Source organism: Nerophis lumbriciformis, linkage group LG10 (genome assembly GCF_033978685.3).
Source record: "Nerophis lumbriciformis linkage group LG10, RoL_Nlum_v2.1, whole genome shotgun sequence".
Lineage (NCBI taxonomy): Eukaryota > Metazoa > Chordata > Actinopteri > Syngnathiformes > Syngnathidae > Nerophis > Nerophis lumbriciformis.
The window spans coordinates 49,840,692-49,855,818 of record NC_084557.2 but is presented as its reverse complement, the minus strand read 5'-3'; the positions used below and the strand labels follow the sequence as shown (position 1 = coordinate 49,855,818).

At 42.4% G+C, this 15,127-nt stretch overlaps 1 protein-coding gene across 5 annotated transcripts in view; it reads right to left on the bottom strand.

Annotated features, from left to right (window-relative positions):
* The window catches only part of megf11 (multiple EGF-like-domains 11), a 559,910-nt gene that overhangs the window by 325,512 nt on the left and 219,271 nt on the right, over window positions 1-15,127 (bottom strand). For all 5 annotated transcript variants that reach the window (XM_061969469.2, XM_061969471.2, XM_061969472.2 and 2 more), the window contains one exon: window positions 8,773-8,865. In XM_061969469.2, the coding sequence (XP_061825453.2) occupies window positions 8,773-8,865 (93 nt within the window). The remainder of the gene's footprint in view (window positions 1-8,772; window positions 8,866-15,127) is intronic.

The window sequence follows — 15,127 nt, the reverse complement described above, 5'->3', positions numbered from 1 at the left end:
CATATTCAACTGAATATGGGTTGAAAAGGATTTGCAAATCATTGTATTCCGTTTATATTTACATCTAACACAATTTCCCAACTCATATGGAAACAGGGTCTGTACAAGATGACCATCTACACTACAAAATAAGAGGGCAGATTTGATTAGAGAATCGGAATCTATTCCACATTTCAACAAATGAAAGCTTGGAAATGAAAAAGGTACATACAGCTTTTGGAACAACATATGCTGCCATCTAAGCGCCGTCTTTTTCATGGACGCCCCTGCTTATTTCAGCAAGACAATGCCAAGCCACATTCAGCACATGTTACAACAGCGTGGCTTCGTAAAAAAAAGAGTGCGGATACTTTCCAGGCCCGCCTGCAGTCCAGACCTGTCTCCCATCGAAAATGTGTGGCGCATTATGAAGCGTAAAATACGACAGCGGAGACCCCCGGACTGTTGAACGACTGAAGCTCTACATAAAACAAGAATGGGAAAGAATTCCACTTTCAAAGCTTCAACAAATAGTTTCCTCAGTTCCCAATTGTTTATTGAGTGTTGTTAAAAGAAAAGGTGATGTAACACAGTGGTGAACATGCCCTTTCCCAACTACTTTGGCACGGGTTGCAGCCATGAAATTCTAAGTTAATTATTATTTGCAAAAAAATTATAAAGTTTATGAGTTTGAACATCAAATATGTTGTCTTTGTAGCATATTCAACTGAATATGGGTTGAAAAGGATTTGCAAATCATTGTATTCCGTTTATATTTACATCTAACACAATTTCCCAACTCATATGGAAACAGGGTCTGTACAAGATGACCATCTACACTACAAAATAAGAGGGCAGATTTGATTAGAGAATTGGAATCTATTCCACATTTCAACAAATGAAAGCTTGGAAATGAAAAAGGTACATACAGCTTTTGGAACAACATATGCTGCCATCTAAGCGCCGTCTTTTTCATGGACGCCCCTGCTTATTTCAGCAAGACAATGCCAAGCCACATTCAGCACATGTTACAACAGCGTGGCTTCGTAAAAAAAAAGAGTGCGTGTACTTTCCTGGCCCGTCTGCAGTCCAGACCTGTCTCCCATCGAAAATGTGTGGCGCATTATGAAGCGTAAAATACGACAGCGGAGACCCCGGACTGTTGAACGACTGAAGCTCTACATAAAACAAGAATGGGAAATAATTCCACTTTCAAAGCTTCAACAATTAGTTTCCTCAGTTCCCAATCGTTTATTGAGTGTTGTTAAAAGAAAAGGTGATTTAACACAGTGGTGAACATGCCCTTTCCCAACTACTTTGGCACGGGTTGCAGCCATGAAATTCTACGTTAATTATTATTTGCAAAAAAATTATAAAGTTTATGAGTTTGAACATCAAATATGTTGTCTTTGTAGCATATTCAACTGAATATGGGTTGAAAAGGATTTGCAAATCATTGTATTCCGTTTATATTTACATCAAACACAATTTCCCAACTCATATGGAAATGGGGTCTCTACAAGATGACCATCTACACTACAAAATAAGAGGGCAGATTTGATTTGAGAATTGGAATCTATTCCACATTTCAACAAATGAAAGCTTGGAAATGAAAAAGGTACATACAGCTTTTGGAACAACATATGCTGCCATCTAAGCGCCGTCTTTTTCATGGACGCCCCTGCTTATTTCAGCAAGACAATGCCAAGCCACATTCAGCACGTGATACAACAGCGTGGCTTCGTAAAAAAAAAATTTGGGTACTTTCCAGGTCCGCCTGCAGTCCAGACCTGTCTCCCATCGAAAATGTGCGGCGCATTATGAAGCGTAAAATACGACAGTGGAGACCCCGGACTGTTGAACGACTGAAGCTCTACATAAAACAAGAATGGGAAAGAATTCCACTTTCAAAGCTTCAACAATTAGTTTCCTCAGTTCCCAATTGTTTATTGAGTGTTGTTAAAAGAAAAGGTGATGTAACACAGTGGTGAACATGCTACTTTGGCACATGTTGCAGCCATGAAATTCTAAAAAAAACCAAGTCTATGAGTTTGAACATCAAATATGTTGTTTTTGTAGCATATTCAACTGAATATGGGTTGAAAAGGATTTGCAAATCATTGTATTCTGTTTATATTTACATCTAACACAATTTCCCAACTCATATGGAAACGGGGTCTGTACAAGATGGCCATCTAAAATAAGAGGGCAGATTTGATTTGAGAATTGGCACCTATTCCACATTTCAACACATGAAAGCTTGGAAATGAAAAAGGTGCCTGCAATAGAAACCCGGAGTTATGAATAATGCCTCTCTCTCTCTCTCTCTCTCTCTCTCTCTCTCTCTCTCTCTCTCTCTCTCTCTCTCTCTCTCTCTCTCTCTCTCTCTCTCTCTCTCTCTCTCTCTCTCTCTCTCTCTCTCTCTCTCTCTCTCTCACAGCTCAAGTCTTTAAAAACATTGAATAAGTTAAGCACCTGCACTGCACACACGGCTGCATTTCTAACCAACCACGAGTGAGACAAGAGTCCCACGAGAGGTTCGCCACAAAAAATAAACAACAACATCAAAATACAACACACCTCACGCCCTCCTGCCTGCTCGGGCTCTTAATTTCTGCAGCTGTACTTATGGCAGCGTTGTGGTGACGCAGGAGCAGCTGATTTACACACACTTGCTAATCAGGGAATGGCTTTCTTGCTAATGAAAATTCATAGATCTATACAATAACACTACTGATATAATTTCTCATTCCTCATTCTGACAGGTTGATTTATTGTTGTGTTCTGGGAATGTTTTGTAGTGAGAGTGTACTGTGTTGTGCCGCAGTGACACCACCAGGACACTGGTGAGCACTTCTTGGCTGAATGAGCGTGTATCGGACACCTCGGTCTCCTTAGAAGCGTCCTCGCTCATCCATGCGGACTGGACACTGGCAGAGAGTTAGTGGGCGGCCGAGGGTGGACTCGGCTCTCTTGGTTGCTTTGTTGGGTCTGCTCCTGTTTCTGGCTGTATGTTAAAATGGCTGGTTGCATCAGCTCTGATCTTTTAATGTTTTTAATGTCCTTTGATGTTTCCCTCTTACACACATGCTTATGTGTGCTATGGCTATGAGATTTTTCCCATGGCCTCAGTCTGCAACTTCCGTTGCAGTGAGGGTTGGACTCCGCCAAGGCTGCCCTTTGTCACCCATTCTGTTCATAACTTTTATGGACAGAATTTCTAGGCGCAGTCAAGGCGTTGAGGGGATCTGGTTTGGTGGCTGCAGGATTAGGTCTCTGCTTTTTGCAGATGATGTGGTCCTGATGGCTTCATCTGGCCAAGATATTCAGCTCTCACTGGATCGGTTCGCAGCCGAGTGTGAAGCGACTGGGATGAGAATCAGCACCTCCAAGTCCGAGTCCATGGTTCTCTCCCGGAAAAGGGTGGAGTGCCATCTCCGGGTTGTGGAGGAGATCTTGCCCCAAGTGGAGGAGTTCAAGTACCTCGGAGTCTTGTTCACGAGTGAGGGAAGAGTGGATCGTGAGATCGACAGGCGGATCGGTGCGGCGTCTTCAGTAATGCGGACGCTGTATCGATCCGTTGTGGTGAAGAAGGAGCTGAGCCGGAAGGCAAAGCTCTCGATTTACCGGTCGATCTACGTTCCCATCCTCACCTATGGTCATGAGCTTTGGGTCATGACCGAAAGGACAAGATCACGGGTACAAGCGGCCCAAATGAGTTTCCTCCGCCGGGTGGCGGGGCTCTCCCTTAGAGATAGGGTGAGAAGCTCTGCCATCCGGGAGGAGCTCAAAGTAAAGCTCCTCCATATCGAAAGGAGCCAGATGAGGTGGTTCGGGCATCTGGTCAGGATGCCACCTGAACGCCTCCCTAGGGAGGTGTTTTGGGCACGGCCGACCGGTAGGAGGCCGCGGGGAAGACCCAGGACACGTTGGGAAGACTATGTCTCCCGGCTGGCCTGGGAACGCCTCGGGGTCCCACAGGAAGAGCTGGACGAAGTGGCTGGGGAGAGGGAAGTCTGGACTTCCCTGCTTAGACTGCTGCCCCCGCGACCCGACCTCGGATAAGCAGAAGAAGATGGATGGATGGATGGATGGAAGCAGCTGTGCAGTGGAGTTATTTACATGATATCGAATATAAAAAGCCTTTTATTGTCAATATACACATGTTTACGTCCAGGCTCAAGCATTAAAAGGTTCGACTTGGTAAAAGTTTAACCTGACCCAGTGTTTATAGTTCCAGACATGTACGTAGCCCGTTTCCTTCCTCGCTTTTGTCCGCACGCAACGCCTCCTTCCTTAGCGCTGTCAACAAACTATGGTGAGCTGCAGATCTAGTATCTGGGATGTCATGTTGTGGTGAAAGTCACTCAAAAAGGATGGCTGGTGGCAGTCGCCGGTCTCCATAGTGCAAGAAAGCTCAACAACGGCTCGCTGACAATAAACTATCCATACACTTGGGTAAAACGGAATCCATCCTATTTGGGTCCCACATCAACCTTAAGAAAGTCAGTGACTTCACTTTCACTCACCAGGAAAGATGAGGTCACCTACCTAGGTTCCATTCTAGAGGCTAATCTTTCCTGTGATAAAATGGCAACCAAGGTAACCAAAAAGGTCAACCAACGAACGAGATTTCTCTACAGAATCTCCTCTTTGGTCAACAAAAGCACCATGAAGATTCTAGCGGGAACTCTCATTCAACCCTTTTTCGATTACGCATGCACCTCCTGGTACCCTAGCACCTCCAAAACCCTCAAATCTAGACTCCAAACATCCCAGAACAAGCTAGTCACATTACTTCTAGACCTCCACCCCAGATCACACCTCACTCCTACCCACTTCTCCAAAGTGGGCTGGCTCAGGGTGGAGGACAGAGTAAAACAACTTGCACTGAGCCTAGTCTATAAAATCCGCTACACCTCCCTGATACCGAAGTACATGTCAAACTACTTCCTTAACGTAAATGACCGCCATAACCACAACACCAGGGGGAGCTCCACTAACCACGTTAAACCCAGATTCCCATCTAACAAAGGTCTTAACTCATTCTCCTTCTATGCCACATCAATATGGAATGCACTCCCAACAGGTGTAAAAGAAAGTGCATCTCTACCCTCCTTCAAAACCGCATTAAAAGAACACCTCCAGGCAACTACAACCCTGGACTAACACCCTCCCCCTTCCACATCCCTCCTCCCCGGATTGTAAATAACCAAATGTAAATAATCAAATGTATTTCTAATGTATATACTGTACTTGTTCTTATGCTTTCTGAGCTCACTATGTTTACTGCTTGCTGTACATATCCTACCAAGTCAGACCTACACTGTTTCAATGTCCATTTCTCTGATGATGCAATTGTTGATGACTGAAGTGTTGATATCAACCAAACCTAACTTCTCGCCCCAAGCTCAGGTATGTGCAGAGTTTAGGGCAATAACAGCTCTAGGATAGAAACTGTTATTCAGTCTATTTGTCCTTGCTTTGATGGTCTTATAGCGCCTCCCTGAGGGCAAGAGTTCAAGCCAGTGCTGACCTGGGTGGGATGAGTCCTTGAGGATGCTGTTATGTAGACCTCAAGCAGGTGTTTTAAATGTACAAAAAAAAAAAAATCATGATATGACCCCTTTAAGAAAGCATAGAGTGGCGAAATAGTAGGTGCAGGTTTACACCACAGGGTCTTGTATTAGATTTTTTCGATTGTGCCTAATGAAGTGTCCTGTGGGTGTCTGGCATAGCCCGCAGCGCCAGTCTACTTTATAGATCTGAGTTGCAAACTTGTGTTTATACCATACTTGCCAACCCTCCCGAATTTTCCGGGAGACTCACGAAATTCAGTGCCTCTCGCGAAAACCTCCCGGGACAAATATTCTCCCGAAAATCTCCCGATTTTCAGCCGGAGCTGGAGGCCACGCCCTCTACAGCTCCATGCGGTCCTGAGTGAGGACAGCCTTTTTTCACGACAGGAGGACAACTGGGTGACAAGAAATAAATCATCCAGACTAGAGATAAATTGTATTATTATGTTTATCTTACCTACAAATAAATATATTTATTAATAATAAAAAAAATAAATAAATACATTTTTACTATATTTTGCTAAAAACATCAAAATTAATTGTATTTTTTCTGACTCCTTATTACACCCAGGCATTAGAATTATACATTAAAATAAACATATTTGAAATAATTAATTTTAAATTATCCTAATAATTCATTTAAAATGACGATATTTAATTATTAAAATAATTGCTTGTTTATCAAAGACTTTAGCATTTTATTCATTACATTTTGAAGCTCTCAGAAGCCAAGTTATGTTATATTCCTTAATATTTATTTATGCAAGTTTGAAATATCAATAATCTAAACACAGTTTTGTTTGCATATTTTCAGGATGTAGATATATATATATATATATGTATATGTATGAAATACTTGACTTGGTGAATTCTAGCTGTCAATATACTCCTCCCCTCTTAACCACGCCCTCAACCACGCCCCGCCTCACCCCCGACCACGCCCCCACCCCCCACCTCCCGAAATCGGAGATCTCAAGGTTGGCAAGTATGGTTTATACACCACAGAGTTGTGTTTCTTCCAAACAATAGCAAGCTACAGTTCAGATCATTTTGGACTTAGAAAGTAGAGGGTGGTGGATGTTAAAGCAATACATGTAATCATGAAGTGCTTTGAGCGACTTGTTCTCCAGCACATCAAGGACCATATCCCTCCAGACTTCGACCCCCAGCAGTTCGCATACCGGGCGAACAGGTCCACAGAGGACGCCATCGCTGTTGCTCTCCACTCTGCTCTGAACCACCTGGAGCAGCAGCAGAGCTACGTCCGGATGCTCTCTGTGGACTATAGCTCTGCCTTCAATACAATAATCCCGGACAGACTCTGCAATAAACTGGACACTCTTGGCCTCCCCCCTCTCACAAACGCCTGGATAAGGGACTTCCTAACGGACCGACCCCAGAATGTGAGACTTGGCCCGCACCTCTCATCCTCCCGCACGCTGAGCATCGGCTCTCCACAGGGCTGTGTGCTGAGCCCCCTCCTCTACTGCCTTTACACCCATGACTGCAGTCCGGCCCACAGTGACAACCTTACCGTCAAGTTCGCCGACGATACCACAGTGGTCGGGCTCATCTCCAGGGGTGACGAGGCTGCCTACAGAGAGGAGGTCCTGAAGCTGACGGCCTGGTCTTCGGAGAACAACCTCGCTCTCAACACCAGCAAGACCAGAGAGATCATCGTCGACTTCAGGAGGAGCAGCACCGACCCTGCCCCCCTCTACATCAACGGCGAGCGTGTAGAGAGGGTCCACACCTTCAGGTACCTTGGAGTCCACATTTCTAATGACTTCTCCTGGACAGTCAACACCACATCAATCATCAAGAAGGCTCAGCAGCGGCTACACTTCCTTAGAGTCCTCGGGAAGTACAACCTGAAGCCTGACCTGCTGCTGACCTTCTACCGCTCGTCCATCGAGAGCCTGCTGACCTACTGTATTACGGTATGGTACGGCAGCTGCACTGCAGCAGACAGGGAGAGGCTGCAAAGAGTGGTCAAGACGGCTCAGAAGATCATCGGCCGCCCTCTCCCCTCTCTGACGGACATCTACACCTCCCGCTGCCTCAACAGAGCCAGTGCCATCATCAAGGACAGCACCCACCCTGGCTCTGACCTGTTCCACCTGCTGCCCTCTGGGAAGCGCTACAGGTGCATTAAAACCAAAACAAACAGGCTAAAGAAGAGCTTCTTCCCCAGGGCCATAACCATCCTGAACGGACTGCCCCATTGTCCCTCATAACTGCCTTCTCTTCGGTGCAATAACCCATTCCACCAACCACTCTGTTTTTTTTTTGTTTTTTTTCATGTATATATTCATTTCACACCATATTCATTGCACTTCTACATTTTTTATATTTTTATATATTTGCACATTGTTTTTCTAGCATGCACACATCGCACTGTATGGAATGGCCTCAATCTCGTTACCTTGCGTAATGACAATAAAGCTGATTCTGATTCTGATTCTGATGTGTTGCAATAAAACACGACTCATAGTTGTGTTGAACAGCCAAATTTGTGTGAGGCTGCAAAGGCCACGCTGATATTGCCTGAGTTGCATTATTCCGGGTATGCCGCATCAAGCGTTTGTTGTGAATATTTGTAAGCTTTATTGATTCCTTAGGATAACATTTTCATTTTGCAGCAATTTCCACTGAATATTTATTAGCACTAACTCCACAATGATCAAACGCAAAAGAACAAATGTCACAAAGGTGGACTTTATAGATTCTTGTTTCCACCCCTTCCAGTCTGGCATTCATGAGAGTCTGGTATTTAGATGATTGCAGGACAGATGAGCCTGACTCCAGCTTTTTCATCTTAGTATGGGAAACTGTGGTTAAAAACCCAGTTTATAATGGCTTGTTTCAGCACTAAATGGATTTTTTGTTACACAGCCACAAGTCACAACCACGAGCCTAATCATAATAAGATCATAACAAAGAGCTGGCGAGACACAAGGGGGCTGCAGCCATCCATCCATCTGTTATATCCATCAAGCAAATCACTGCCACTTCCAGCAAATGAAAATGAATTCATTGTGACTTACCTGTTCCATTGGCTGTGCTTGCTAAGAAGAGAGGATACAAAGCTAAGCAGCTTTGTGATAGGCGTAAACTGAGGCAAATGCTTCTGAAAGTAACAGGCTGTCAAAGCCATTTAGGTATAAATGAGTCTAAGTGACTAATAGTGGCTGTGGGAGCGTGGCGCACTCACCACTGGAGCAGTCCAGTCCGCCCCAGCCGGGCTCGCACTGGCAGGTGTCTGGAGACACACAGCGGCCGTGGACGCACTCTTCTGTGCACAGAGCTGCAACACAAACACACACGGGTGCATCATTGCCTGTTGACACGCACACGTACACGTGTAAACCATGACCGCGACACAAAGAAACGACATCATGAAAAACACCTATAGACGATGAAGCTTTTTATGCAAACGCCATATAATAATGCATGTTGATGACACATCCTACAAACCCCGTTTCCATATGAGTTGGGAAATTGTGTTAGATGTAAACATAAACAAAATGCAATGATTTGCAAATCCTTTTCAAGCCATATTCAATTGAATGCACTACAAAGACAACATATTTGATGTTCAAACTCATAAACTTTATTTTTTTTTGCAAATAATAATTAACTTAGAATTTCATGGCTGCAACACGTGCCAAAGTAGTTGGGAAAGGGAATGTTCACCACTGTGTTACATGGCCTTTCCTTTTAACAACACTCAGTAAACATTTGGGAACTGAGGAGATGCATTTTTTAAGCTTCTCACTAATATGTTAGATCCACTATGGACTGGACTCTCACACTATTATGTTAGATCCACTATGGACTGGACTCTCACTATTATGTTAGATCCACTATGGACTGGACTCTCATACTATTATGTTAGATCCACTATGGACTGGACTCTCACACTATTATGTTAGATCCACTATGGACTGGACTCTCACTATTATGTTGGATCCACTATGGACTGGACTCTCACTATAATATTAGATCCACTATAGATTGGACTCTCACTATTATGTTAGATCCACTATGGACTGGACTGTCACTATTATGTTAGATCCACTATGGACTGGACTCTCACACTATTATGTTAGATCGGACTCTCACTATTATGTTAGATCCACTATGGACTGGACTCTCACACTATTATGTTAGATCCACTATGGACTGGACTCTCACTATTATGTTGGATCCACTATGGACTGGACTCTCACTATAATATTAGATCCACTATAGATTGGACTCTCACTATTATGTTAGATCCACTATGGACTGGACTGTCACTATTATGTTAGATCCACTATGGACTGGACTCTCACACTATTATGTTAGATCGGACTCTCACTATTATGTTAGATCCACTATGGACTGGACTCTCACACTATTATGTTAGATCCACTATGGACTGGACTCTCACTATTATGTTGGATCCACTATGGACTGGACTCTCACTATAATATTAGATCCACTATAGATTGGACTCTCACTATTATGTTAGATCCACTATGGACTGGACTGTCACTATTATGTTAGATCCACTATGGACTGGACTCTCACACTATTATGTTAGATCGGACTCTCACTATTATGTTAGATCCACTATGGACTGGACTCTCATACTATTATGTTAGATCCACTATGGACTGGACTCTCATACTATTATGTTAGATCCACTATGGACTGGACTCCCACACTATTATGTTAGATCCACTATGGACTGGACTCTCACTATTATGTTAGATCCACTATGGACTGGACTCTCTCACTATTATGTTAAATCCACTATGGACTGGACTCTCACACTATTATGTTAGATCCACTATGGACTGGACTCTCACTATTATGTTGGATCCACTATGGACTGGACTCTCACTATAATGTTAGATCCACTATGGACTGGACTGTCACTATTATGTTAGATCCACTATGGACTGGACTCTCACACTATTATGTTAGATCGGACTCTCACTATTATGTTAGATCCACTATGGACTGGACTCTCACTATTATGTTAGATCCACTATGGACTGGACTCTCACACTAATATGTTAGATCCACTATGGACTGGACTCTCACTATTATGTTAGATCCACTATGGACTGGACTCTCATACTATTATGTTAGATCCACTATGGACTGGACTCCCACACTATTATGTTAGATCCACTATGGACTGGACTCCCACACTATTATGTTAGATCCACTATGGACTGGACTCTCACTATTATGTTAGATCCACTATGGACTGGACTCCCACACTATTATGTTAGATCCACTATGGACTGGACTCCCACACTATTATGTTAGATCCACTATGGACTGGACTCTCACTATTATGTTAGATCCACTATGGACTGGACTCTCACTATTATGTTAGATCCACTATGGACTGGACTCTCACTATTATGTTAGATCCACTATGGACTGGACTCTCACTATTATGTTAGATCCACTATGGACTGGACTCTCTCACTATTATGTTAAATCCACTATGGACTGGACTCTCACACTATTATGTTAGATCCACTATGGACTGGACTCCCACACTATTATGTTAGATCCACTATGGACTGGACTCCCACACTATTATGTTAGATCCACTATGGACTGGACTCTCACTATTATGTTAGATCCACTATGGACTGGACTCTCACTATTATGTTAGATCCACTATGGACTGGACTCTCTCACTATTATGTTAAATCCACTATGGACTGGACTCTCACACTATTATGTTAGATCCACTATGGACTGGACTCTCACTATTATGTTGGATCCACTATGGACTGGACTCTCACTATAATGTTAGATCCACTATGGACTGGACTGTCACTATTATGTTAGATCCACTATGGACTGGACTCTCACACTATTATGTTAGATCGGACTCTCACTATTATGTTAGATCCACTATGGACTGGACTCTCACTATTATGTTAGATCCACTATGGACTGGACTCTCACACTAATATGTTAGATCCACTATGGACTGGACTCTCATACTATTATGTTAGATCCACTATGGACTGGACTCTCACACTATTATGTTAGATCCACTATGGACTGGACTCTCACTATTATGTTAGATCCACTATGGACTGGACTCTCACACTAATATGTTAGATCCACTATGGACTGGACTCTCACACTATTATGTTAGATCCACTATGGACTGGACTCTCACTATTATGTTAGATCCACTATGGACTGGACTCTCATACTATTATGTTAGATCCACTATGGACTGGACTCTCACTATTATGTTAGATCCACTATGGACTGGACTCTCACTAGTATGTTAAATCCACTATGGACTGGACTCTCACTATTGTGTGATAATCAGTCAACTCATTGGTGTTAATTTTCAATCCATCAAGATAAAAAAAAATTATATCAAAATCAAATTACAGTATGATATTTGTGTAGTTTGATCCTTTTCCTCGACTGATGTACAAACCCCGTTTCCATATGAGTTGGGAAATTGTGTTGGATGTAAATATAAACGGAATACAATGATTTGCAAATCCTTTTCAACCCATATTCAGTTGAATATGCTACAAAGACAACATATTTGATGTTCAAACTCATAAACTTTATTTTTTTTTGCAAATAATAATTAACTTAGAATGCCAAAGTGGTTGGGAAAGGGCATGTTCACCACTGTGTTACATGGCCTTTCCTTTTAACAACACTCAGTAAAGGTTTGGGAACTGAGGAGACACATTTTTGAAGCTTCTCAGGTGGAATTCTTTCCCATTCTTGCTTGATGTACAGCTTAAGTTGTTCAACAGTCCGGGGGTCTCCGTTGTGGTATTTTAGGCTTCATAATGCGCCACACATTTTCAATGGGAGACAGGTCTGGACTACAGGCAGGCCAGTCTAGTACCCGCACTCTTTTACTATGAAGCCACGTTGTAACACGTTGTCTTGCTGAAATAAGCAGGGGCGTCCATGGTAACGTTGCTTGGATGGCAACACATGTTGCTCCAAAACCTGTATGTACCTTTCAGCATTAATGGCGTCTTCACAGATGTGTAAGTTACCCATGTCTTGGGCACTAATACACCCCCATACCATCACACATGCTGGCTTTTACACTTTGCGCCTATAACAATCCGGATGGTTCTTTTCCTCTTTGGTCCGGAGGACACGACGTCCACAGTTTCCAAAAAACAATTTGAAATGTGGACTCGTCAGACCACAGAACACTTTTCCACTTTGTATCAGTCCATCTTAGATGAGCTCAGGCCCAGCGAAGCCGACGGCGTTTCTGGGTGTTGTTGATAAACGGTTTTCGCCTTGCATAGGAGAGTTTTAACTTGCACTTACAGATGTAGCGACCAACTGTAGTTACTGACAGTGGGTTTCTGAAGTGTTCCTGAGCCCATGTGATGATATCCTTTACACACTGATGTCGCTTGTTGATGCAGTACAGCCTGAGGGATCAAAGGTCACGGGCTTAGCTGCTTACGTGCAGTGATTTCTCCAGATTCTCTGAACTCTTTGATGATATTACGGAGCGTAGATGGTGAAATCCCTAAATTCCTTGCAATAGCTGGTTGAGAAAGGTTTTTCTTAAACTGTTCAACAGTTTGCTCACGCATTTGTTGACAAAGTGGTGACCCTCGCCCCATCCTTGTTTGTGAATGACTGAGCATTTCATGGAATCTACTTTTATACCCAATCATGGCACCCACCTGTTCCCAATTAGCCTGCACACCTGTGGGATGTTCCAAATAAGTGTTTGATGAGCATTCCTCAACTTTATCAGTATTTATTGCCACCTTTCCCAACTTCTTTGTCACGTGTTGCTGGCATCAAATTCTAAAGTTAATGATTATTTGCCAAAAAAAAAACTGTTTATCAGTTTGAACATCAAATATGTTGTCTTTGTAGCATATTCAACTGAATATGGGTTGAAAATGATTTGCAAATCATTATATTCCGTTTATATTTACATCTAACACAATTTCCCAAATCAAATGGAAACTGGGTTTGTAATTGCGATCAAAAATGTAAGCATTCAATGTAATCATTCAATGAGATGAACATTTCAAATATCAGTATCAGCATTGGTATGGCCAATACTGCCCCCGTAACTACTTGGTATTGGACCAATACCCGATTTTAAGTATCACCCAAAAAAGCAGAGACCTAATCCTGCAGCCACCAAACCAGCTGTGTGTAATGTTCTATATTCTCAATTTTAAGTTTTGGTGTCGTGTACTGGCGTCATATTGCAGTCTACACATATCTCTCAGGTGTGACTGCCGTCTACTGGTCACTTTTGTCATCACACCATGTGCCAAATAATATTGCTTCGAGGTCGGTAAGCACAACCGGAATTATTCCGTACATTAGGCGCACCGGGTTATAAGGCGCACTGTCGATTTTTGAGAAAATGAAAGGATTTTAAATGCGTTTTATAGTCCGAAAAATACGGTAATTTACCAACTCTGCTATCACGTTGTAATTATAATGATGATTAATTTTCTCCTTTTTTAAACCTTTATTTACCCAGGAAAGGTCCTATTGAGATTAAGGGTCTCTTTTTTAAGGGAGTACTGTCTTGTCCTCAAATCCCGAGCTGTTTGTCCTGTTTTTAAATTCACATAAACACACTGAATTTATTGATCAATAAATGATTTAAGATAAGCTGTAGAGAGAATTGTTTAAGAACAATATTTATTTGTATTCTGTACAGGTAATCTGGAAAGATTTATATTTAACAAAGATATTTAGCAATGAATTACAAAATGCTGAGGTGTTTAAAATGTACCGGAAAAGTACAGTAATTCCATTGGATAAAGCATAACGAGAACTTGTATTTGACACCTCATATAACCACATATGTAGCTTTAGTAGCTATTTAATTAATTGAGGGACAAGCGGTAGAAAATCGATGGAATTAATTTTCATTCCCGAAAACAGGGAAAATAGTGTCTTTTTACACACAAAAAAACATTTTTTGATCTTGAACCGACCATTGAATGATACAATTGTACAGTATTGTCACATTTTGTATAGGTCTTGAAAGTGTGCCATAGTGAAAGCAATGCATTGTGGGTCTTGCGGGCCTTTGAATAGCTTCTTTAAAGGGCAGAATGCAAGAACATTTTTTTCCCTTTCTTTAACAAGTTCAAAACATGGTGCAGACATGCATCATTAACTACCACAACCGTTGACATGATTTGGTGAGATTGATCTTATTTCCAGCGTGAAAGCAAAGCCCGGGAACTCGGGTTAGTGAGCTAATAGAGAGACGGCAGATAGCCTGGATAGCCGCTGTGAGACGATCAAATATCACTTTTACACCATATATATATATATATATATATATATATGTCTTAATAAGGTTATCCAAAAAATAGTGCTCGATACCGTAGTAGAGCGCAATATATGTATGTGTGGGAAAAAAAATCACAAGACTATTTCATCTCTACAGGCCTGTTTCATGAGGGGGGGTACCCTCAATCATCAGGAGGTTTTAATGGGAGCATTCGCATACCATGGTTTATATAGGGCACAGAGTGGGTGGGTACAGGCTGGCC